This window comes from Eucyclogobius newberryi, unplaced genomic scaffold, assembly GCF_026437365.1.
Source record: "Eucyclogobius newberryi isolate DKJ021-1_F unplaced genomic scaffold, fEucNew1.0.hap1 SCAF_12, whole genome shotgun sequence".
Taxonomy (NCBI): domain Eukaryota; kingdom Metazoa; phylum Chordata; class Actinopteri; order Gobiiformes; family Gobiidae; genus Eucyclogobius; species Eucyclogobius newberryi.
In genome coordinates this window covers 11,083,051-11,107,293 of record NW_027315746.1, presented here as the reverse complement: position 1 = coordinate 11,107,293, position 24,243 = coordinate 11,083,051, and the positions used below count along the sequence as shown (strand labels likewise).

The 24,243-nt window shown below is 40.4% G+C and overlaps 1 protein-coding gene across 1 annotated transcript; it reads right to left on the bottom strand.

The window, feature by feature from the left end:
- Positions 1-1,621: 1,621 nt before the first annotated feature.
- mfsd14a2 (major facilitator superfamily domain containing 14A2) lies at positions 1,622-24,193 on the bottom strand. Its single transcript, XM_072440782.1, has 12 exons — positions 23,916-24,193; positions 21,665-21,760; positions 16,221-16,283; positions 14,698-14,825; positions 13,192-13,306; positions 11,096-11,314; positions 10,125-10,238; positions 7,335-7,406; positions 7,060-7,172; positions 5,717-5,814; positions 5,027-5,184; positions 1,622-4,240 (listed from the first exon to the last, which is right to left on the bottom strand). The coding sequence occupies exons 1-12, from the start codon at positions 23,997-23,999 to the stop codon at positions 4,028-4,030; spliced, it is 1,473 nt and encodes a 490-aa protein (XP_072296883.1). The 5' UTR covers positions 24,000-24,193; the 3' UTR covers positions 1,622-4,027.
- Positions 24,194-24,243: the final 50 nt, after the last annotated feature.

Here is a 24,243-nt window from a genome sequence, read left to right as displayed (position 1 = left end):
ACTAACGTCAGTTACAAGTACTTTCACAATAAAACTATGGTCCTAACTGATTAAATACACACAAATGGGACTTTTATTTTGGACTTTTTGTGCCTTCTTTTTCTTTTCCTTCGATGCCACTTCTACTTTATCTTTTATTTCAACTTATTCTGTTTTCTCTGGTTTGTTTTTGTCGTTTTATGTTTAAAATTTTGAAAAATATAATAAAACGTGTTACACCATTTGCTCATCGTTACAACCAACACAAGCATTGCCTTGTTCATATCATAAAAGTCACACAATTATATAATGTATCATCTCATTTTAAATAACTGTATTTGTCTGTCATGCGGTTTAGACTTTATTTAAATCAAATTGCAGTACATGATTATGACATTTAGACTTCAAAACTTCTTCTCTAATTGGTGATAAAAATGGTGCAACAAACAAACAAACAAACAAACATGAAGCAGTTTTAATGATATAATGCAACTCACTGTGAAAATATGACAAATACAGCATACCATGGAACGGAGCAGGTTACAGAATACATTTTATTGCAGGTATTCTGTGACTTAAGTACATATCCTAACTAAGTATTTTTTTCCTCTTACTCCACAGTTTGGACGATGCAGCTTCACTTGCGGATGATTAATCCTCATTGTGCTGATGATGAGCCCATAATAACTCTCCATATTAGTATCACCAGAGCTGCAGAGGAAACAACAGGCCTGGATTAGCCAAGAGTCTTAATACAATCTGCTCAAATCCCAAATTAGTGCATTAATACATCTGCTCTGCTCACTCACCTGCAGCATCATCAGAAAACACAGGAGGAGGAGGATTACACCAGGGCAATGGGAGGGTTAAGTTGTGTTGGCACGAATAAAAGTTTAGGGATTGAAGGTTTATAATTAGCCGTAAATGCTATAGGGCTCGATTAATGTTGTTCCGAAAACTAACGACAGTGAGAATGAACCAGGAGAGCATTTTTACAGCTATTGAAGCCGAGCCGAGCAGGGGAAGGGAACAATGTTTACAAAAGTATAGATATACATTTGAAACTTCTGAAATTTACTTTGAGAAGAAAAAAATATAATGTATACCGTATTTTCTGGTTTATAAGTCGCACCTTTTTTTAATAGTTTTTAGCGACTTATGTGATATTGTTATTTTCACACTTGCAACTACATTTCATACTCCAGTGCGACTAATATGTTTTTTTTCTTCTCTATTATGCATTTTTTGGCTGGTGCGACTTATAGTCCAGAAAATACGGTAAATGTAAAGTTTTTCATTGCGTAATATTTTGATTCATATTTAAGCCAATTTGTGTGTAAAAATGGCAAAAATTACACAAATTTGGGCCATATAAATAAAATAAAACATTAAATGCAAGAAAATTTACAAAAACAAATATTGGATTTCTTATTTGTCACTTTCTGAGAATTGTCATAAAAATTCAAATTTTACCTTAATTTTTGGAGCCAAAACTCAAATAATGATCCATCAAAATCTAAAATGTAAAGTTTGGTTAATGCGTTACTTTAATCGGGGGAAATCTGATCAGCAAACTACACTCGTGGCTTTTAATTACAATTATCGTTCCTTAAATTGTACAAAAAAGAAGCGAAAACAGCAGTTTCATTGTACAATAAACCTTTAATAAATAGTTTGTCATTAGTTTCCCATATGTACATAATAATAACCACCACTTTTGTTGCCATTTCTCGTTTCTTGGCTAATTTGAGGCACACAGAGGGGGTCCAGGCCACACACCACCACGTACTAAAAACAGGAGTGGCCAGAGCAGGTAAAGTCCTAAGAAATATAGATATATCCGCCCCGATTCGACCAGACACACAGCACTGGCCGCTTTGGAGCATAAATTATATACATTTGCAAGTATAGATGGTTTTTGTACATTTATTTTCACGTTGCAATGGTAAAAATGATAGGTTTGTGAAGAAATGATGAGCAAACTTAATTGTGGATTGGTCCAAAAGATGGTGGACAACGAGACCTCCTGTTTATTAGTGCCCACATATAAATAATAAATTAAGTGGATAAAGGACAAAAAATTTACAGTATTTTTTTATATTTTGTGACTTCTTCACGCCAATTAAACTTGTGATAAGCAATGATAAAACGCTTGTTGAATCGCTGTGAAAATAAACATTTGAATTGTTACAACGAGCTTTAAAAAAAATGAGCAGAAATTATAATAAAAAGCGTAAACACACATACAAACACGGTACAAAAACACAACTTTAAAAGAAAATTTGGCACCAAACTAAGCGTGGTAGATTTTTCTTCTTGTTGGGGTCGTAGTGGTTAAATGCACTTGAGGCATTTTATGGAAATCAAAACGGCGACAAACCAAATATAAAGGAATAATATCATGTGCCGCCTCCACCTGCACAAACTGTAAAACAACTGAGAAATGTTCAGGGCATGTCATTCAAACAACTTTAACAAGCTTTTTATACGAGTGAGAAGCTGGTTGTGTCATAAAATGAATCACTCAAAGTCAATGCAGGATCAGGAGAATGTATATATATCGTCTTACTGTATAGTTTTGGTTGTACACTGTGTCAATATCGATGTAAATAGTTTGTACTGCTACTTCAGGTCCAATCCGAGGCAAGTGGAGGACTTATTTACCCTTTAAGCGTCGTCCAGACTGTTCAAAATGACAAAATGGAGGCAAAATGAAGTGGTCGGCATCGTACACGAGTCGTGATCATAAAAAACAAGCGACTCATTTGAATTCAGAAGGTAGAAATGTCAGTTGGCTTGAGTTTAAATGCCTTTTTTTGGCCTGAATATTGTATTTGAGCTATACAAACAGCATCATTTCCTATTAAGTATGTGATAAAATGTCAAATGCACTTCTAAGGTCAACATTTCTACAAGTATTTGTCCAATAAAACCTAAAAACACATGATTTTCCTTCACAGGCTCTGATATAATTCACGTTTTAGTTTTCATTTGCAAAAACTACATTGGATTTTTCTTATTCCGTGACATTCCGAGGTTAACCTTAGTTCCTCCATAGAAATCACATTATATTCCACTTCACTTTTGCTTCCATTCTGAGAATTAGAACGACGTCGCTATTGGGCCACGTTAGCGCTATGTCTCCCCATGTTGGAGACTGCTGAACTGCACCGGGCAATATCAAATCCATAACAGTTTGTATGATAGACAGCAAGTATTAGCCTTTCTAAGAACAATTGCATTATATATTGAACTGTACTATGGGAGCAGGTGCAATTCTCTGTGCGATAAAATCAAACCGAGCCACTCATTGGGTAAGACCGGCTCAAAAATGATGAGGTGTTTTTCAAATAAACCGTGTGGTGAAAATGCCTGAATAAAACAAACATGGGGGATGAAACTAAAGGCATGAGTTTGTAACCGCTCGCAATCGGAGCAATAGCTTAGATACAGAGCCATCAGACCTCAGTCTTCATACGGGTCGTGTCAAATTCATGTTTAAGTCACTTCAAGGCAACAATTGTTTCTCCAATAAAAAACTTGAATCACTACAAGCTTTTTCGGTTTGGAACAGAAAATATAATAATAATAATACAACCCAACTGTACTAAACTAGAATGGCAAGTAAACATTGAAAAACGCTCGTCTTATTAAAGTGGTCTTTGTCGGCGCACCTCCAGAGAAAAGAAGTGTCGTGTTTATAGAAAAACGTGGTCGTCTCCAGATCGGGCCTGGTCCCGAACGCGTCGCAAACCGAGTCGAGTTTTGAAACCGTTACGCTTCCCAATGACGGACACGGGCGCCACAGAACGGCCCACAGAAGATTATGAAGAAATACACTGGGATTTAGTAACAATCGCCGTTTACCCCCCTCGCAGTCCCGCCTTCGCACCAGCAGGGGGCGATAGACGCTCCGCTCCTTTAAATAAACTACCCAGTCCAGCTCAGTCTCTGCGTCGCGCCGGGCAACTCAGGATTCGTGGCTTCGCTTTTCATACGCATACGGGGGTGGAGCGCACAGTGGTAGCGCGCCCCCCGGTGGTGGAGGTTATACGCTACTGTCCTCCAGTAGTGGCTCCTTGCCCTCGGCGCCGCTCCCCTGGGGACTGTGGGAGTGGCTCTGGGCCCCGTTGCTGTGCTTCTTGTAGGCGCCGGGTCGCATGCCCGGGCCGGTGTGCTCCGGAATGAACAGCGCCACCAGGAGGGAGAGCAGCACGGAGCAGGCGCCGAACAGGAACGGAGGGCCCGGGATGATGGCGCTCTGCCGTCACACACGGGGGTAAACATGGGAGTTAGTCAGGAACTCGAGTCATCAGACACATTATGCATTATTTGTGTCGTTATTGTACTTTAAACATGCTGTTGAGTACGTTTACTTTGCCATACATGTTTTAGAATATAAAATAATGCATTTATAGACATCCACACGTGACTTTGAATGAAGAGAAATACAACTCCGGGTGTGTTTTTGAGCGGGAACAATATTATATAGAACACAGTGAAAAGTCAATTTTGTATAATATTTGTATGATTTCAGGAACAGAATTTAAATGGTGCAATATTTTCTGTCCATATAAAACACCTGTAAATAGAAGTGTTCTATTTATTAAGAGTATAAGAGTTTTTTTTTTCTAAATTATCCGTGTCTTTATTATTATACTAATCTGTTTCTGTACCTAATCTGTGCTGCAACATTTGAATTTCCCCATTGTGGGACAAATAAAGGTTATCTTATCTTAAATAAATGTATTTAGCCAGCAGCAAGAGGTTAAAATGCTGTGCTATAATTATTTTTTGGAAGAAACAGATTTTATGACCAATAAAGAGAATTAACTGACTAAATCCTTTCACTTTAATTATTAGATAACTTTAAAAACATCTTCAGACATTTCAAAAGATATCATTTTAACAATTACTGATCAATAACTGTCATGAGTGAGTTCACGTGGCCACATTCTGAAGCACTCGCAGTGGCCATAAAGCGTGTATTGCACTGCTGTGATCGAATGAGGCACATTTGAAGCGGAGAACCTGGTAGAAGCCTCACCTCGTCCGTGGGGTTGGCCATGTTGGGTTTGCCGCCTTTATCCAAGCCGTCGGTGTCCGTGAGCTCCACGTGGAAAAGGTAAAAGACGAAGCCGTAAAGCGCCGGACCCAATCCGTTACAGAGACCTCGGATCCCCGTGATCATCCCCTGCACCACGCCTGGAACCACAAACCGGTTAAATATTCACCAAAATACAACGATGTTCTTAAACTTTAGCTGCTGGATAACATAAGCAGCATTCGACATTTCCTGTGAGACAACAATTTACTACAATGACGCCTTACATTGTCGTCTGGAACACTTAACAATGATTAATATGAGACTTATCGTCCAATATATGAGGAAAAAACTGAATATTTGGGGCTCAGTATTTATTGTGTAAGTTTGCTTAGCTTTACCATTATATTTACGCTGCAGAAAGTGACATTTTTCGCTTTTATGACTTATTTTTGACCGCAACTAACTACAAAAGTGTTGATTGTGCCGTTCATTTATTGCAGATCATGTTTTTTAACAATATTGCAGTTGTTCGGCGATTCTCCTGCAGTTTCAATGTGATCACTAAACATCACTCCTAAACGTGTTGTCGTGACGAGTTTGGACACATTTACCACCGTGCAGTTACATGTGCTACTGAAAAGAGGTCTCACTTTCATCCGCAGTGGTGTAAATAGTGTAAATTGTGCTCACCCTGCTGGTCGGGCTCGGCGTTGCGGGACACGATGGCGCTGATGGCGGGGAACGTGATGCTGGACATGGCGGCGACTGCTCCGGCCGCCCACATCATCCTGAAAGAGAACGATTAGAAACACGTTCAGGCTTCAGGAGACACCGGGATAGAGCTGGGTTTGGATTCAAATTTCAAGAATAGATTCGATTCCGATTTTTACGTTTCAAAATCGATTTTTTCAGATTTTCTCAGATTCCATTCGATTCGCTCCGATTTCGATTCGATCCGGGGGTTAATGTTATTAAAAATAAAAAATGTATTTGAACCGTTTCCTTCACTTCATGACTGTGTAGAGAAGCAACATATTAAAACTAGTATTATATCAATATTAAACAGCAAATCTTACAAGTATTGGTAGTTACTGATGGAAGACTGATGAAAAGGTTAAGGGTCAATCTACCTTCAAGAAAGATAATCCAGGAGTCCTGAATTATCTTTATTGAAGGTAGATTGAAGTTCACTGAGGGAAATGTAGAAAAGAATTCTAATTTACGAATCGATAATCAGTCATCAATATGCAAATCGATTAAAAATCGGAAAATCGATTATTTCAACCCAGCTCTACACCGGGATGTTCAGTTTGACACTTTAGACTAGAAAACTGATGTCATTACTGTGCTGGGGCAGAGAAACTACTACTACACGGGGAATAAAACTGAATAAATAAGTGTTTAAAATATACAGAGCTCCAAGAACGATGCTGTTCTGTGTAATTACACTTCCATCTAGTGGTGAAGTACAAATACAGCAGCCTCCAAACAAGAATGAATCTATTAGGTTCAACCAGATTGGAGAGAAGTATTTTTTCATTTAAAAAAATAATAAAAGCCCAAAACTTTGTACATGTTGGTATATATATTTTCTAATGTATGCGACTTTTTCTCCTGTTGCCTCACAATCCTTTAGTAAACAATCTGTACAGTATTGTGCACTTTTACTGAGGAATACGGGTGTTTTAAAAGCTACAACTGCCTATTAAAATTGCCCCGCAGCGACAGACTTGATTAATCGAGAATAGCGGTTAAAATGGCCAATACTGCTACTGCCATTTGTAATTTTCGACAACTTCAGTTGCGTGTAGTTCTAGGCTCAAACTGTACTTTCTACACATCTGTGACTTTGCCTAATAACAATCAATACATAAAAAATATATAGATATATATATAAAATAATAATAATATAGAATACATTCAAGTATAATTAAACGTACATAAAAAGTGACTTGCTTCATCTCTAAAAGCACTAGTATATTCATCTATATTAGTAAGTGACGGTGTGTTTATGGTGCGTTTGTGTGACTGACCAGGGCTGAGAGCCGAAGCCGTACCAGGCCAACTGCAGGATCTGGAACCCCAGGCCTAAAAGAATTGTGTTTTTATTTCCTATGGAGCGCATCAGGATCCCCAACACCACCGTCTGCAAACATCAACGCCACACACACGCTTCAGACCACACATCACGCAGAGCCAACGCTAAATCAAGGTCAAGATTGTCCCATGATGAATGTTGATTTGTGATTTTAAAATGGACCAAACACTAACAGCAAATGCTACAAAAACACCTCTTGACTGTGGTTACCTGTGCTAGTATGGAGAGGATTCCCACCACGGCGATAAAGGCAGCCACAGTCTCCGAAGAGAAACGAATGACCTGAAAAGAGCGCAAGACGGAACACAACTTAGGTCAAAGGTCAACAACGTGAACACGATGCAATTTCACTAAACACAGACGTATTATACTTTTTATTCCAGGTATTCAGCACTGAACTGTAACATGACTCGATCTCCATTTTACATTGTGTTGGTCGTAAATCGCAGTATTGATATAAAACAGGTTCGTCGACTTCCTGTAGGACCCATAAGCCCCGCCTCTTCACCGTGACGTTTCGAGGAGCAGCAGCTTGTCGTTTACCCGTACACGTTTGTATTTCTGAAAAGAACCGCGTCCCTCAAGGTTTTACTTTTTCAAATAACTGACTAAGCACAGGGATGTGGGCGGGGATAGGGGGCAAGTGAAAATAGGAGTTTTCAGAGGACTCAAGTCGGACTTTTTTTTTCAAAAAGAGAGCTTGAAAGAGGGAGTGAGGATGAAAGAGAGCAAGAGAGGGGATAAGGAGGAAGAGAGAGCGACAGAGAGTGTAAAAGAGAGATAGAGGGGAAAAGAGGAGAGGAGAGAGGGGTATGAACGTGGAAGAGAAGAAGAGAGAGGGGTTGAGGGAGAAGACAAAAGTAGAGAAAGACAGTGGGAGGGATGGAGAGAGCGACATGGAGAGTTAAAGAGAGATAGCGGGGAAAGAGGGGTACGAATGTGGAAGAGAAGATGAGAGAGGGGTTGAGGGAGAAGACAGGAGTAGAGGAAGACAGTGGGAGGGATGGAGAGGGAGAGAGAGTGAACGAGGGTGTGAGGAGGAAAGAGTGGGAGAGATGGAGAGAGGGAGAGAGTGAACGAGGGTGTGAGGAGGGAAGAGTGGGAGAGAGGGAGAGAGTGAACGAGGGTGTGAGGAGGAAAGAGTGGGAGAGAGGGAGAGAGTGAACGAGGGTGTGAGGAGGAAAGAGTGGGAGAGAGTGAACGAGGGTGTGAGGAGGAAAGAGTGGGAGAGATGGAGAGAGGGAGAGAGTGAACGAGGGTGTGAGGAGGAAAAAAATGGGAGAGAGGGAGAGAGAGTGAACGAGGGTGTGAGGAAGAAAGAGTGGGAGAGATGGAGGAAAGAAGACAAGGGAGAAGAGATGGGAGAGACAGGATTAATGCAAAGGTGCTGGATTCAATCAAAACGAGAGTAAACTAATGAAGATGAAGGTTAAAAGCTCATTAAAGTGCATAATACGTCCCTTTAATTGATACATTGGTCACTTTATGGGACAATTGTTGGTTTTAACTGTTAAACACATTCTATAATAAGACATTTTCAGTAATGATCACGAACCATCTTCAAGTGGCATTATTTAAAAGGCGCACTATGAAACTTCTCTCGTTTCCACGGAGATGTTATTGCATTGAAGGCCAAAGTTACAGGTCAGATCTGCGGCGAGGCGACCACGCTCACCGCTACAATACATGTTTTAAAATAAGTTTCAGCGATCTCCATGCATCTCCATGGAGACGAGCGGGTGGCCGAGCTCCTGAAAAGTGACATAGTGCATCTTTATACGGACAAAAACTCTTCTGCTACAACATTTCGATGACGAGCGATGACTCAACTTACAAATCCTCAGTGCAACAAAAGTTAAGATCTTGAACGAGAAAAGAAACTGAATATTGAGTAAACGAGAGGGGCGTGGCCGGGAGGGGCGTGGCCGTGGAAACCCTAAACCCTCTTTTTGTGAATATTTACAATAACGGCCCTGTATCAAAAAGTTGTACGACCAGTTTCTCTGCTCTCGCTTTCCTGTACTACACTTTTAAACCCTTTTATCACCATCAGTCACCTTCGTCCTGAGAAGCATTTTATTACGAAGCCCGACACGTGTGCTCTTCCAGAAACCTGCTGAGACGAGCCATGAAACTGAACGTGTGGAAATGTAAAAATACTATAAAAAGTAGTCCGCAATTTAGCTCCATTTGCCCCGGAGCGAAACAGTCGGCTGCGTCGTTAGCGAACGGAACTCTGTGGAGGCAGTTTCACAAAGCAGCGACAAATGAAGGAGAACGACAGCGAGACGAGTTCACGCTGGAGCATTTGGACATTTTAACAGACGACTGAGTGTTAAAGAGTGCAACTATTGGTATTGTAACGTTTCGATGTTCTCACAAAAAATGTACCGGCTTTTGCTGCTGGTTTTAGTTCAGAATGAAACAAAATACCGTATTTTCTGGACTATAAGTGGCACCGGAGTATAAGTGGCACCAGTCAAAAAATGCATAATAGAGAAGAAAGAAACATAAGTTGCACTGGAGTATGAAATGCAGTTGCAAGTGTGAAAATAACAAATAATATCACATATAAGTCGCTCCGGAGTATAAGTAGAAGTATAAATATAAGTATAAGTCGCACCCCGGCCAAAACTATGAAAAAAGGTGCGACTTATATTCCTGAAAATACGGTAAACAGAAAAAACACCAGCAGGAAAAACAAATATGACAATGATTTTTTAGCCGACCAAAATGTCTCGTAATCAACTCATTATTTTATGTAAATTATAATGATTGGGGAGCAGCAGAAATGAGTTTGGCAGTGATTCATGAGTTTTATCTGTTTAGTTTAACAAATCAATATAGTTTGCTAGTATGCAAACTAAAGCCTGTATGCAAATAAAGAGCTAGTTCATGCGCTGACCAATCAATCAATCTGACGCCTAAAGCATCACGGGGTCAAAGGTTAATAAAGAAGCTGGTAGTCCTGAGGTGGAGAGAGGGAGAGGGAGGTGTTACCTGTTTGAGATAAAGGAAGAAGCTGGAGTACTGCCCGGCTTCAGGGAGGTAGGACAGAAACACCGTGATGCAGATGAGCAGCACCGTGGAGTCCTGGCCCACTTTACGCAGAGACTGAGGAGGAGACACCAGAACATTCCAGATCAAAACTTTCATGTTCATAATCACAGCCTCAAATCACCAGAGGAGTCATGCACACCCAAAAAAACAATTAGTTCAGAGACAAAGTATCTGCAGAGGGCCGTTTTCAAGAGAGGTGTGGCTGGATCCTGGGGGTAATTTAAGTCTTGGCAAAATCTAAATAATCAATGTGAACAATAATATAATACATTTTACTTTGGAGGTTTTTATGAAAAGACAGGAAAACGGCACGGTACAACCACGGGTCAACTTTGGTTTTAAATTTAGCCTATTTTAGTCCTGATGTGGACTTGGTTGGTCCTGGTCTAGTCATCGTTTGGTCTTTAACTGGTCCAGGTTTCATTTTGGGTTTAGATCTGGTCCATTAGTCCACAGTCTTGTGACAAACAGTCCCGCGAGCGTAACAGGCCCCGTAACAGGCCCCTTAACAGGCCCCGTAACAGGCCCCGTAACAGGCCCCGTAACAGGCCCCGTAACAGGCCCCGTAACAGGCCCCGTAACAGGCCCCCCGTAACAGGCCCCCCGTAACAGGCCCCCCGTAACAGGCCCCCCGTAACAGGCCCCCCGTAACAGGCCCCCCGTAACAGGCCCCCCGTAACAGGCCCCCCGTAACAGGCCCCCCGTAACAGGCCCCCCGTAACAGGCCCCGTAACAGGCCCCGTAACAGGCCCCGTAACAGGCCCCGTAACAGGCCCCGTAACAGGCCCCGTAACAGGCCCCGTAACAGGCCCCGTAACAGGCCCCGTAACAGGCCCCGTAACAGGCCCCGTAACAGGCCCCGTAACAGGCCCCGTAACAGGCCCCGTAACAGGCCCTTGTGTGGCACTTACAGCGAAGGGGTCGGCCTGCTCCCAGGAGATGGGGGCTCCCCACGAGGCCGGCCTCATTTTTTCGGGCAGCGACTCCGGGACGGCCACCAGGATGAAGCAGATGTCGAGCAGCGCGATGGCCGTGGCCAATATCACCACCAGCGTGTCGCCGTAGGTCACGGACAGGTACGCGCCGATGGCAGGGCTCGTCACCAGGCTGCCGGCAAAGGTCGCCGACACCTGAGAAGAAGAAAAGGGAGAAGAAGAGAGAAGAAGAAGAGAAGGGAGAAGAAGAGAAAGGAAGAGAGAAGAGGGAAGAAGGGAGAAGAAGATGGAAGAAGAGAAGAAGGGAGAAGAGAGAAGAAGAAAGAAGAAGGGAGAAGAGAGAAGAAGAGAGGAGAAGAAAGGAGAAGGAGAGAGAAGGAGAGGAGAAGAAGGAGGAGAGAAGAAGAGAGGAGAAGAGGTCAGAGAACTTCACAAGGGCTGCTGGATTCAAGGAAAACAAAGTCAACTAAGTCAAGTCACACTTATTCATGTGTCGACCTGCTGAAGAATAATATACTAATCATTTTGAAGCGATTAAAATGACTAGTGTGACTATTATGATTTAATAGAGAAATGTGTTTTTCCAGAGTTCAGATACATTGTAAAAGCAGCTCTTAGGGTCATGATGATGTCTTGTATATTCGAGTGAAGCAGGAAGTGCACCGTTAGCATGCTAGTTGTTGTTAGCTGAACAGTTATGGTAAAACTCGCTCTCCCTCAGAGTTATAGAAAACACTTGTAAACTAAGATGATTAGAATGTTTGAAAAGCATTAGGTAAGTGAGAAATACATGTGGACAAAGAGTTTAAAATGGACTAGTTTCACATTTTAGACGGGTAAAAATAGGTTTAAGTCACTGTAGACAAGTCGTTACAAGCGGCATCACTTTTGAATTGATTGTGATTTCAGTTTGGTTTTTGACACTTTCAGCTGAAGACACCTTGTTCTTCAGCCATACGTGACCTTCAAGTTAATATTTAAACATGCAAATCTTCTGTAAATTGTAACTCCATAAGCCAGTTTTGGTGCCAGATCCCGCTCACATTTAAAGTTGGGAGATAATCCAAGTGAAAACATTTGGCGAGAACATTTTCAGCAGGACAGGCTCTTGTTCATGACAGATGGGATTTCCCTCGGGACAAATCCTGTCTGTGCAACTAAACCAAACCAACTAAAAAGAAAACAGAATGTAAGCACAGAGGTTCGCTTTACTCTTTATTGTTATTATCATTTTTATTATATAAGAGTATTAAGAGTTTTTCGAAGAGTGTTTTAGAAGTTATGTTTAAAAAAAAAAAAAAAAAGATTTACTTCTTTACCTAATCTGTTTCTGTACCTAATCTGTGTTGCAACATTAAAATTTCCCCATTGTGAGACAAATAAAGCTCATCTTATCTTACCAGACTCATTTATGATCAGTATCAACAAACGTTTTAGCCTAAATCTTTACATTTATAAAGATATCTCACTCAATTCTTTCCTTCTGCAGCTGGACTCACACTTCTAAACACTGTCATTTTAACCATAATTTAACTATAATTTAATTATATTAAAAAACGGCATTGTTCACCTTCTTCATTATGTCTTTAAATTCAACTGTAAATGGTGTACATAGTAAGCCTATTTTTATTTTATTCTCATCCCATAGTAGATTTTAATTGTTTCTCTTTTTGACTTTATATGTTGTTTTATCATTGTTCATTGTTTTAAGTTCCTATGTTTGTGAATTATGTTCTTTGACAATAAACCTTTTCTGATTCTGATCAACTTAAATATGAACATTATTCTGATAAGAAACGGCACAATAAAGAAAATCCTTCATTCACACACTTCCTCTGGTGCGTGACTAACTTTAAAAAAAGAAATTGTCTATAAAGAAACAAACAGAAAGTTTAAATGTGCAGTTCTTTTGTCTGAGTCTAACTGTAACTGAAAGTACTTTGACATGTTCACACGCGCTGCTTTGTACGTCCTGCGATCGGACTTGTTGCGACCTGTGTAATCAACGGCATAGTCTCTTCCCTGCTCGGGACAGACGTGCGGGTGTACGTGCGGGTGTAGGCGTCACTCACCAGCCCGTACGCCGTGCTCCTCTCGTGCTCCTGCGTGATGTCGGCCACGTACGCGAAAATCACAGAGAATGTGACGGCGAAGACCCCGGACATGGAGATGACGGCGAAGTACCACCTGAAAGCAAAAAGCACGTTCACATTCACAGAGGCACTTTGAGACACGCCCACCAAAGTGTCCGCCTCCCGCTCGTCCCACCAGAGACGCTCTCGCTTTGCTACGGATTAAAAAGCCATTTCAATTGAATAAAGACAGATTAGAACGTTTTTATTACTCGACCGCACGGATCGGAGGAAGAGGCGTCGTCCTGTTCATTTATCACTCCGTCTTCTGCTAGTTTTGTGCGTTTTTAAAGCGTTTTAACAATGTAATAGTGTTGTATTCTCATGGAAAACATTCACAATGGCATCATCCGTTTCAGATCTATTCTCCTGAGATTGGAACAACTGGTCCCACCGGATGAGGTGAAGATGGTAAAGTGCTTTTGTGTGCTCAGAAATAGTGGCTTTCTATGCATAACTTTTGAGTATTTTGAGCGTCTGATCTGACAGAACGCGGTGCTCGTCCACTACAACGCGACACGCTCTCCGGTCGGTCAGTGGCTCACACCCGTTTTTTCGCTTCCCGTGGCTGAAGATGACAGTCATTTGAATTCGGGCGCAGACGTTTGCTTAAGGGAGTGGACCATTTGTTTGTCTTGTTGGGAAATGCGCAGTGTCTTCATCCCAAACCTCCTCGGCTCTGGTGCGTCGCCGTAGCGTCTGGTCAGAGCTTTAAGGTTTTGTGGTCGGAACCAGACTAAAACACAGCTCGCAGTCTAGATCAAACCTAACCTGCGTGTGCCTTTTTATTTTGTTTTTATGCCGGGGACGATGGACACATTTAAAATACTGTGGGACATTGAAGCAAAGCATGAACATCTGAATGAGAAAAGTATAACAATTGCAGTCGTGGAAACTAAAAGGAACAAGACAGTTTGGATTTTGAGAGTTCACAAAGCAGAATAAAGAGACCAGAGCAGCCTTGAAAAAGAGGTCTCGATCTCAATGGATTCTTCTTACCTGGTAATTTAAAGGTTAATAAATAGTACATAAATAAATACAAATCTGTACCTGATTATTATGATCTTAAAATGGTCTAATCTTGAAAAACAGAATTAGTTGATCTTTAACTCTTAGCCGCCGTGCACATGTTTTGCTCACTCCTCTAAAGTCTTCAGAGCATCCTAAATATTCACCGCGATGAGTAAAAAAAAAAAAGGACTTTTCACAACTTTCTGAAGCCAGAGCGACTTTGGCGTCACGATAAAAGCTAACAAACATGCTAAACATGCTAACAGTGCATTTCCTGCTTATAATTAGATGCAGATAGTACACAAGAGTCTAATTTGTAAATAGCTGCTTTTACTTTTACAGATTTACTTTATTACATGAGGGGAACTAAATCAATGAATCAGGTACAGCCGGTTTAAAAGTGTGTCTGAAATGTAGCTGAACAGAGGTGCTTACCAGGGGCTGATCTTCATGAGGGGGATGGGCGCACAGGTGAAGAACACCGTCAGCAGCAGAAAAGACTTTCGCCCCCAGACGTCTGACAGCGCCCCGATGAGGGGAGCGCTGAGGAACGACAGCAGGCCCTGGAGACCACACAGGACATGTTTATGTCAGCACCAGCCAAGAACAATGTTTGATGTGATAATCAAATGTTTCTATGCAAAAGTGTATCAAGAAGAGCTGCACGATGAATCAATGCAATTTGAACGGTCTCAATTACTAAATCCCAAAGAAAGTAAAATGTGTATGACTTAATTTAGGAGTCAGTCAAAACAAAGGTCTGCCATGAAAACATTTTTAGGAGTTCATATTGCAATGCTTCTGCCATGTTTAAAATGTAAACGTAAGGCAGAAGCTGAAATTGCAAATCAAATTGTAATGGAAATGTTTGTCAAAAGAAACTGTTCGACCCTCAAAAGTAAACATGTTTAGGGGTAAATTGGAGAGACTGCAGATGAATTAACACTCAAGTTTCTTCTTTTGAGTCACTAAGATATGCACACTCAAACAACTCCTCATTTAGGCATTCGGGCATTAGAATCACGTTTTATTTCCTGGTTAAACAGGATCTGCCCCGCTCTGAGCACAGACACGAGCCGCGTCACGTCAGCGCTACACTTCTACACTCGAGTACAGCTCTTAGTGGCTCAGGTGGAGCAGCAGCGCGACTCGGGGCCCGACTCGGGGCCCGATCCAGCGCGACTCAGATGAAATGCAAACGGTGTCAGACACTGCGTCACCGAGCGCGATCAAACACACTCGGGGAAAAAACCCTCAGACATAAAACGGACTCATTACACCTGCGCTTGTGTGTTTAGGGCTCAGTGCGCCTCAAGAGTCACAACACGACGAAGATATAAAGAGCAGAACCGGTCAACGACATTACTACTGCTATATTTAATTAAATAAAAGCTGGAACTACATTTTGGGGGTTGTATGATCGGATTTCAAGTTGCAAAGAGTTGAAATAATTAGCCGTTATTGTGACATTGCGGCAATAAATCACACAAACAGCCTCTTTTAATTAAACTAAATAAACAGGTGTGAATGGCTTCAACACACAAAGCGTAATAAAATTATCCTTTATTTGAATTATTGTAAACTGTCTTTTTCATAAACATTAACGACCAAAAGCGCAATTTTCAGTTTGAACAACGAGGACGGCAGGATTAAATGCACACGTGACATTTACTATAATTATCAGTCGCAATAAGCTGCATTTAGCTGTAGTTTACACCTCAAAACTGTTTTTATTGCATCAATGCTTGTTCTTCTGTTGTTCTTTCGCTTCAGCAGTTTCTATTTGAACTCTGAAGTGTCGTATGTTGTGAATTGTCTCGTCTAAAACGTGCCGGGTAACGTTTTTTTGCTCAGTTAAATATGAATGTGCGCGTTTGCTCCTCATCTATAACCCTGACATGTCGTAAATTGTACAAATCACAAATAAAAACCATCGTACTGTATATAAGAAGTCGTACCTTGACTCCATGGATGAGCCCGTTCATCAGGAATGTGTGCTGGGGGAATGTCTGGCGTAAAACCTGGAGAACAAACAAGAAACGAAGGCAAACGTTACGACTGTATCTGGAGGAAAAGGGAGTCACCCCCGGTTTGAAAATGACAAAAACACAACAAATGGTAAGTAAGATCTAAAGAACGTGTCTCGAGTATGTCTTAGTTTATTGTTTTGAAAAAAGTACATGTTTATTAAAAGAATAATGCATTTTTAATTAGGAGGCGAACGCCGTCTGATTATATTAGTATCTGTCGCGTTGTTGTTCTGACAGTTTCACCTTCAGATAAAAATAAAAATGTTCACACGTTTTCTTTCTCTGAGAACCGCCACGAGAGTCGACGTTCGCGATCGCAAAGTGGATCGCTGTTGCAAGAAAAGGTAAATTAGGTTAGAAAAAATGTTTTAAACCATACAAACGACGGTCAGTTTGTCGTTGAAAAGAATAAAGAAGTGATAACCTTGTTAACTACTCTCAATATTCTCTTTAAAATGAACCAAAGTTGTGTGAATTTTAAACTATTCACAGTTTCAGAATGATGGAAACTCAGAACATTTGCCGTAACAATTAATGCAAAACAAATGATTATGAATAGAGTTGAAATGGCGATTATAAATGCCCCTGGAGGCCACTGCTGTTATGAGTTTGGACCTTACAATAATACATTGACTTGAATTGAAATGGAACCCAATAATCCATAAGCAGTGACATTGTTGCTTTACCATTTCCATCAATGTTCTGTCAATTTTCAAGTCAAGAAGTTGTTGAAAAGCTGATCTGAACACAGAACGTTTCAACTGAAGACGAAATATTAAATGTATTAAAGCCTCAAATAACAATTGTCTTTAATAACAACAAGTGGAACCGTTTCTTTTCATTTCCTCTTCACAATAATCCAACTTTACCCAATAATTACTCAAACCCCAAACTTCTATAGAAGAAGTCATCAACAATATAAAATTACGTTTGGACTTGAAAATGTACCTTTTTGACTTCCATTTGATTGCGTTTCTTTTGAATTTGTTTCTTTGGATACGCTGCGCTACTTGCACTTTTATTTTATTTCGTTTTTTTGTTTTCTGGTCATGTTAATGCCCCGGGACGAGTGTGAAGCGGCGGGATGACTATCAACACCTCCAGATCCGTGGACATGGTTCTGGCCCTCTCCGGGTGGCTGGAGTGTCCTCGCCCCAAGTGGAGGAGTTCAAGTACCAAGTTCAAGCTGTGGTAAAAAAGGAGACGAGTCGAAAGGCAAAGCTCTCGATTTACCACTCCATCTACTCTACCCTCAGCTGTGGGTTTGAGCTTTGGGTAATGACCGAAAACACGAGATTTTCGAGATAGCGGTTACAGGCGGTGGAGATGAGTTTCCTCTGCGGGGTGACAGGGCGCTTCCTTAGAGACAGAGGGAGGAGCTCGGGGTAGAGCCGCTGTGTAGAGAGGCTGGTTGATGTAAAGCTCTTTAAAAAAAAAAAAAGGTACATACTATAGTGGTATTCTGTATTTTTATTGTGTGTCATCAATGTTACACAATTAAAAATACAGAAAAGAAAGAAACACTGAAATACTGTCAGTCCTTTTGTTGCTACAGTAAAACGTCACATTTTAATTTGTCTTCATTAACATTATTGACGAGACTGAGAGGCTAAAATGAGTCGTCCGTGCCCCTATAGCGCCATGACGACAGGAGAGATGTGCTTGTCAAGTGTCTAAATCAATGCTGGACGGTTTACACGTGTTCCCGTCCAAAGTGCAGGGTTGTTGACACCAGTTTCAGTTGAATTTGAACAGACTCTGACGTTCGCCGCGGTCGCACGAGACGGTGAACCCGCTCGCTCTCTTCTCTCCGTCTCGTCCACGATTAGTCTGAAATGCAAACGTTCCGGGGTCTTCGGGACTAACGAAGCCCTGCTCATTAACGCCGAGGGCTGTGTGAACAATGGTGCGGCGGCTCTTTTGGAGGAGCAGCTGCGGGAGCCGTCGAGTGAAAGGCGTTTCCATGTGACGCACAGATGTCTGCTGCTCTCAGATACTCACTTTTACTGAATATATATGGAGCATAGCAAGGTTTTGTACAAGTAAAACATTAGACTGATTTACTGAGTCACAGCAACGCTAGAAAAGACTGAAATAGTGAATATTTTAACAAAACGAATGAATCACTACCATATACTACGTTTACAATGACATGGGATTATTATTATATTATTTTACCTAAGATAATTTGGTTAAATCGACATTCTTATTTTTTAGTTGTTACGGTTACACTGTGACCTGAATAAGAACAATTTTAGAAGTATTTTTAATTCAAAGCAATGATTCAAAACGCATCGAAGCGTAAAGTACTTTTCTATCTGGCTGTTTTTGTCACATTTACTTCTTTTTTTGTCATTATAAAGTTACATTTTGTAAAGCTTGTTGCAAACTTGAGGAATAGTAACGTGTTGGACAACGGAAATGAAAGAAAAGATTTTGCCGTTTGCTTAAATTGTTTTTCCTCACTATAAAATTGCAAAAACAGAAAACCTATATCGTGAATAAAGATGTCACAATATAAAAGTTTGCTATTACAATTATTGTGATAAGAAACATCACAAATTATTGATTATTCACAATTAATGGAACAAAAATAACACAAAATCGACAAAATAAAAGCAAAATCCTTAAATTTCATCACTGTTCCATTAATACTTGACCAGCTTTATGAAATCAAGTGATCAAACTGCTACATAAAACGCACTATACATTAGGGTGAACTTTGTGGGGTCCAGATTGAACAGAAATTACATCATTTTGCTTCTAAAATAGTCACACATTATTGTTTTTTTAGTTCTTTTGATATTTTTGTGACCTGAATAATCACAATTATCAATTAAACGGTTAATCTCAACGTCCCCAATCGTGACCTCTCGACTTCACACTACAGAATAGCTGCTGGCAATAAATGAAACTAAATCCATCTGCTCCGTCTGAGACTTCACACTTCATTGTGATTGGCTGAATCCACCTGTCACTCTTTTTCACACAGTTTGAGCATGTGACCGCACTGAACACATGACTTTTACTGTCAAGGCGACGAGCCTTGCCACAGAAGACACTGGAATATAACATCTATAGTACTGAAAGGGTCAAACAGCAGCTTTAGAACCTATTTTGTATCTACAATGTACAAAGAGAATAAAATAAGTTACTTTTTTGATCCTCTACATATCAAATGTTACTGTACTACAGGAAAATAGCACAGACAAGGATTTTTTTTGGTTCAACGTTAAATATTGAGGCCCCAAAAAACATTAGCGTTGTTATTTATTGAACTATAAGTCGATTACAGTCATTGCGTCGATGTAAAATGGGTCAAGCTCTCAACATGTATTTAAAGAGCACATTTTAAAACAGAAAACGCTCAAAATTGCTAAACAACAAGAAGCTAAACAACAAGAAGCAGAACAATAAAAGCAGCATTTACAATAGAATAAAACATATTAGTGAGCAAAAAAATGTGTTTGATAAGATGAAATAAATAGATAAGGTGCATCTCTGCCTGGGGTTAAAGGTCAGTGAGAAAAGTTGCATATTGAGCTGGGATTCAAATTCAACATGGCTTCTAAACTGTACAGTGAGCTGGTGCAGGGGTCCAAGAACGGGAGTCATGTCGTCCCCGCGCTTTCTTCCCAGTAAAAAAAAAGCACAAAAATAACATTCCGTTCATAAATAATAAAGCAGCTTCTCATATGATTCATCTCGCATACCAGCTTCTGATTTGACCCAGAAGAATGTTTGTGCGGTGCCAAAAACCAAACAACTCGGGATGGAAAAAAGTGGGAGGAATGGGAATCAGAAATTGAAAGTGTTCAGAACTAAATCTTTGTTTCGTTTTAAAGACGATAAAATGATTTCTGAAGAACGCTAAAGGTAATGACGTCTCCTCATGGATCGTCTTTAAAAAGTTACCCAACCAAAGTTAGTGAATAAAAAGAAAAAAACCCAATGAACAACAAGGTAATTACATAATAGAAGAAACAAGACAAATTAGATTTTGGATTTAAAGGTTCCTCCATAGTCTAAAATTCTCCCTCTATATATTAAAAAAGTCAACATTTTTTGAGTCGTAGCACAATTTTATGGTTGAAAAGACACTGCTAGCTTCAAAAACATGTCAAAATCAGTCATTCTAGTTTAAAAAAGAAAGAATTATGTGGCAAATATCCTGACCACAATCTGTTTTAAATGTGTTTGAATGCGTTTTGTGTTTTTGGCACTGAAGCTCGCCACAGTTTGACTCTGGCTTACGCCGTTTGCTCGTCTTTGTGTCGCACGGTCGCCGACGCACACAGAACACTGACCTCCACATAAGCCCTTTTTCCCCCCCTCACAAAGACCCACCGCGGCTCTCACAATGCCACCGTTTGATACCCTTTTTTCATATTCCTCTGCTCGTTACCGTCCGGCTGTAAACACGTAAACGTCTGGAGGACGCCGCAAACGCCCAGAGCCGGCGTTGCGCTGAGCCGTTTGATTAGCCGCTCAATTATTCATAGACGGTAATGGAGCCGTGCGGTTCCAGTCAATGGGAAATGCCACCTTCCACCTCCGCTTTTGGAGAACGCGGCTCAGAAACGTAACCGACACGGAGTTGTATTTACATAAAACAGTGCAAATGAGAGCGTGTTCGAGATTCAAGGTCGAGGCTATCTGATGTTAGCACACTTTTGCATGTAAAGATCGTTTAGTACCAAACGCCGCCGTACGCTTTGAATTTCACAATGATAAACACGTTATTTGAACAGTTTAGGATGTCACAAGATCAGCATTTTGTGTTGACATCATCGTGAGACAAAACCGTGACTTAATGAAGGTTCAAAATTATAAATAAACAACTAAATAAAGTCAATGCAACAAAAACGGCTAGATAAAAAGTACTTTACATTAAGATATATTTTTGGTTGTATAGATACTACCAAATACCTAAATTTGCTTCTAAAAATGGTAGAGATGTTTTTTTTTTTTTAATTATTCTTATGATTATATTGAATAATCCTGATTAACCTAATAATCTTGATACTAAAACTTTTTTTTTTCTAACCAATGCTTATTTTCTCATGTTATAGTGGCTTTATTGAATTTACCAGTAATCATGCAGTTATTTTGGAGGTGTTGTTCCACCACTCCTTTGTTTATGTGGTTTTGGCGGATAATTCTCTGGAGGACGTGTGTTTCCTACCAACAAGAAACCAACATTCATCCGTCAACATTTATAGAGCTCCTAATTGAACAAAAACGGGGAAATACCACATTTGACTTTTTATTCACCAACAGTTTAAACTTGTTTTCCATAAACCAAGTCCACAGCCTCGAGACCTACACCTGGATTTGTTTAGCAGCTCATGATATACATGTTTCTTGCTTACCGTGAGCATCGGGGTGGTGAGGAGACCCCATGCAAAAAACTCCAGGAAGATGACCACCACAGCATGGTAAACGCTGGGCTCGCCGATCCCTTGCGGCTGAAAAGAACAAAAGAAAAACAGACAATGTGGATAGGTTTAGCATCAAAGTGCAGTTAACTGGGAACACATTGACAGCACACGCTCTTTAGTAGAGCCGCACAACACATCACAATGGAGTCCAAAATGCATTTGTATTGAACAAACATGTGCATCTGCATTTTAAACCTCTATAAAACATGCATAAGATTCTTGTTTTAGTTTATCAGTTTATAATTCAGCTTCATCTCCAATGTCTAGCGTTGTTAACAATGTAAAATCGGAAAGGAATTCTACTTTTTAGCCATTTACATTATTTTTATGGCTTTTCAGTATTTGATTTAGTAAGAGACATTAAGAGTCATTAAGGTCATTAAGATATTCACCTCAATTAACCACCTCTCCCCTTTCTCCTGTCCAAGCCACAAGCTAGTTTTTAAATGTAATATTTGTCAGAAACATTGCAATTACCTTTGAAATTTGTATAGATTTAAATTGTGCAGCCCTCCTCTTTTAAAAAGCATTAAAAAAAAATCGTTGCAGGTGACATGATTATTAGGTTACAAATCTAGCATCTGTGAAATAGGCCAGGGCCAAGCTAACAAAAGACATTTGTCATAGTCTTAGTTTATACCGCGAGTCTCAAGGGAACAAAGCCGCACAATAAAAACAACTTCTTGATAAGGAAGGATCACTTTGCTTGTGACCGACATGTGAGAAAATCCAACATTAAAATGAGTTTATATTGTTGTCACTATAGAAAAGAGGAAGCGGTTATCACTATTGTCATATTTACTGGGGCAACCGTACATCCTCTTTTACTATTGAGAGAGTGGGCTGGGAGGAAGTGGTGGAAATACTAGAGGCTGAAATGAAACCTAAAGGGAATTACACTGAGCAAAATATTAACCAAGCAACTGTAAAATGTGTCGGCAACTAACAATTACGTTTGCAGTTGCCCAGTAGTAAGCGATTCATTTTGTCGACTAGTTAAACAATTATTTCTAGTGACAGTTTTACTTACATTTTTTACCAAATAAAGCTTGAAATGTGGAGACTGGAGGCTTTAAGTGAGAGGATATTTTACGAATAAACTGCATTAAGGATGAAAATGAGAAATTATTCATTATTTTTGGACATTTTGATTTAAAAATGCCACCGTCTTCGTGATGAAAAGGTGTTTTAGCATGTGTTATAAAGCCTGTATGTGTTATAAAGCCTGTGTAATCCAGATAACAATTGTGATTATTTTAATAGTCGACTTGTCACAATTATACCGATTAATCTGTGCAGCCACACTGGATTGAAACAGATGAAATGGAGGCCTTTATTTGGATAGAGTTGTTCCAAATTGTTACTACCCAACAGGCTGTTTTGTACCAATCCCAGGCATAAAACCCAGGCTTTGCCAACAACCTAATTTAGGACAATCAGCTTCTCTCCCTGTCAAATAATCCACGCACTTTGAAAGAGACACTGGCAACGATGCACAACATAAGATCATTAGAAGAATTAAAATGAGTGACAAAAATGTGGATATATTTAAGGAATAAATACTCTCAAAACTATTCTCCTCCAAACTGACGAGGAACAAATACAAAAACAGCCCGAGGGGATATTTACCTTACCGTTTTGGCACTGACACAGAAAATGTCTCGTTTATTAGTTCATCGATTAAACTACAGTAAATTGATCTGGTTCTGTCCACAAAACAAAAGCAGTGAAAAAAACCACGACAACAACAGTGACAAATCCAAAAACATGTCCACAGATGTGACATAGGGGGACATCAAATCAATGTAAACGCATGCTAACAAGCTACGAGCTGCTAGTCCACTTTACCAGCAATGTTTCACACAGACTCGTGTCGGAATACTTTAGTCACACGATTAAAGAGTGTTATTAAGTGTACTTTATACGCTTTAGTTACAGCTTGCCTGACATTAGCCCGTGCACATCACCTGAGCTGACGTGTAGCGCTCACAGGCCGCTAGCATTAGCATTAGCTGCGGCTAACAGTGCACACCCAGCTAACGGAGAAAACTGCTGTCGGATAAAATCATCTAACTGAACATCGACCTTCCACTTCACACAACCGCACACGGCCCGGTGTGATCGCATCGCACCGGGCCGATGGCAAAGCGAGTTAACGAAGATAAAGAAATATTTAACTCACACTTCCTCCATCTTTTATTATAATTTTCTTTGCGAGAAGAATGCTGCGGTTTAGCCGCTTTTTCTTCTTCTTCTCTCCCGTCATCCTTAACTTATTCCCATTCTCGGTGTCATTGGTCCATCGTCGCGTCTCCTTAAATACAATGAAAGTCTAAACAGTCTGTATTATGCTCATAACAGCACGGTGGTCGGCTCCAGGCAGTTAGCATCGAGCTAAATGGTGATTTCTCATCCACAGCCAACTCGCGTCAGCGCGTCTTCCTGAACGGCACGCGGACCCGCCCCTCCTGCGCAATACAACCTGCTGATTGGTTGCTCGCTCATCCCAA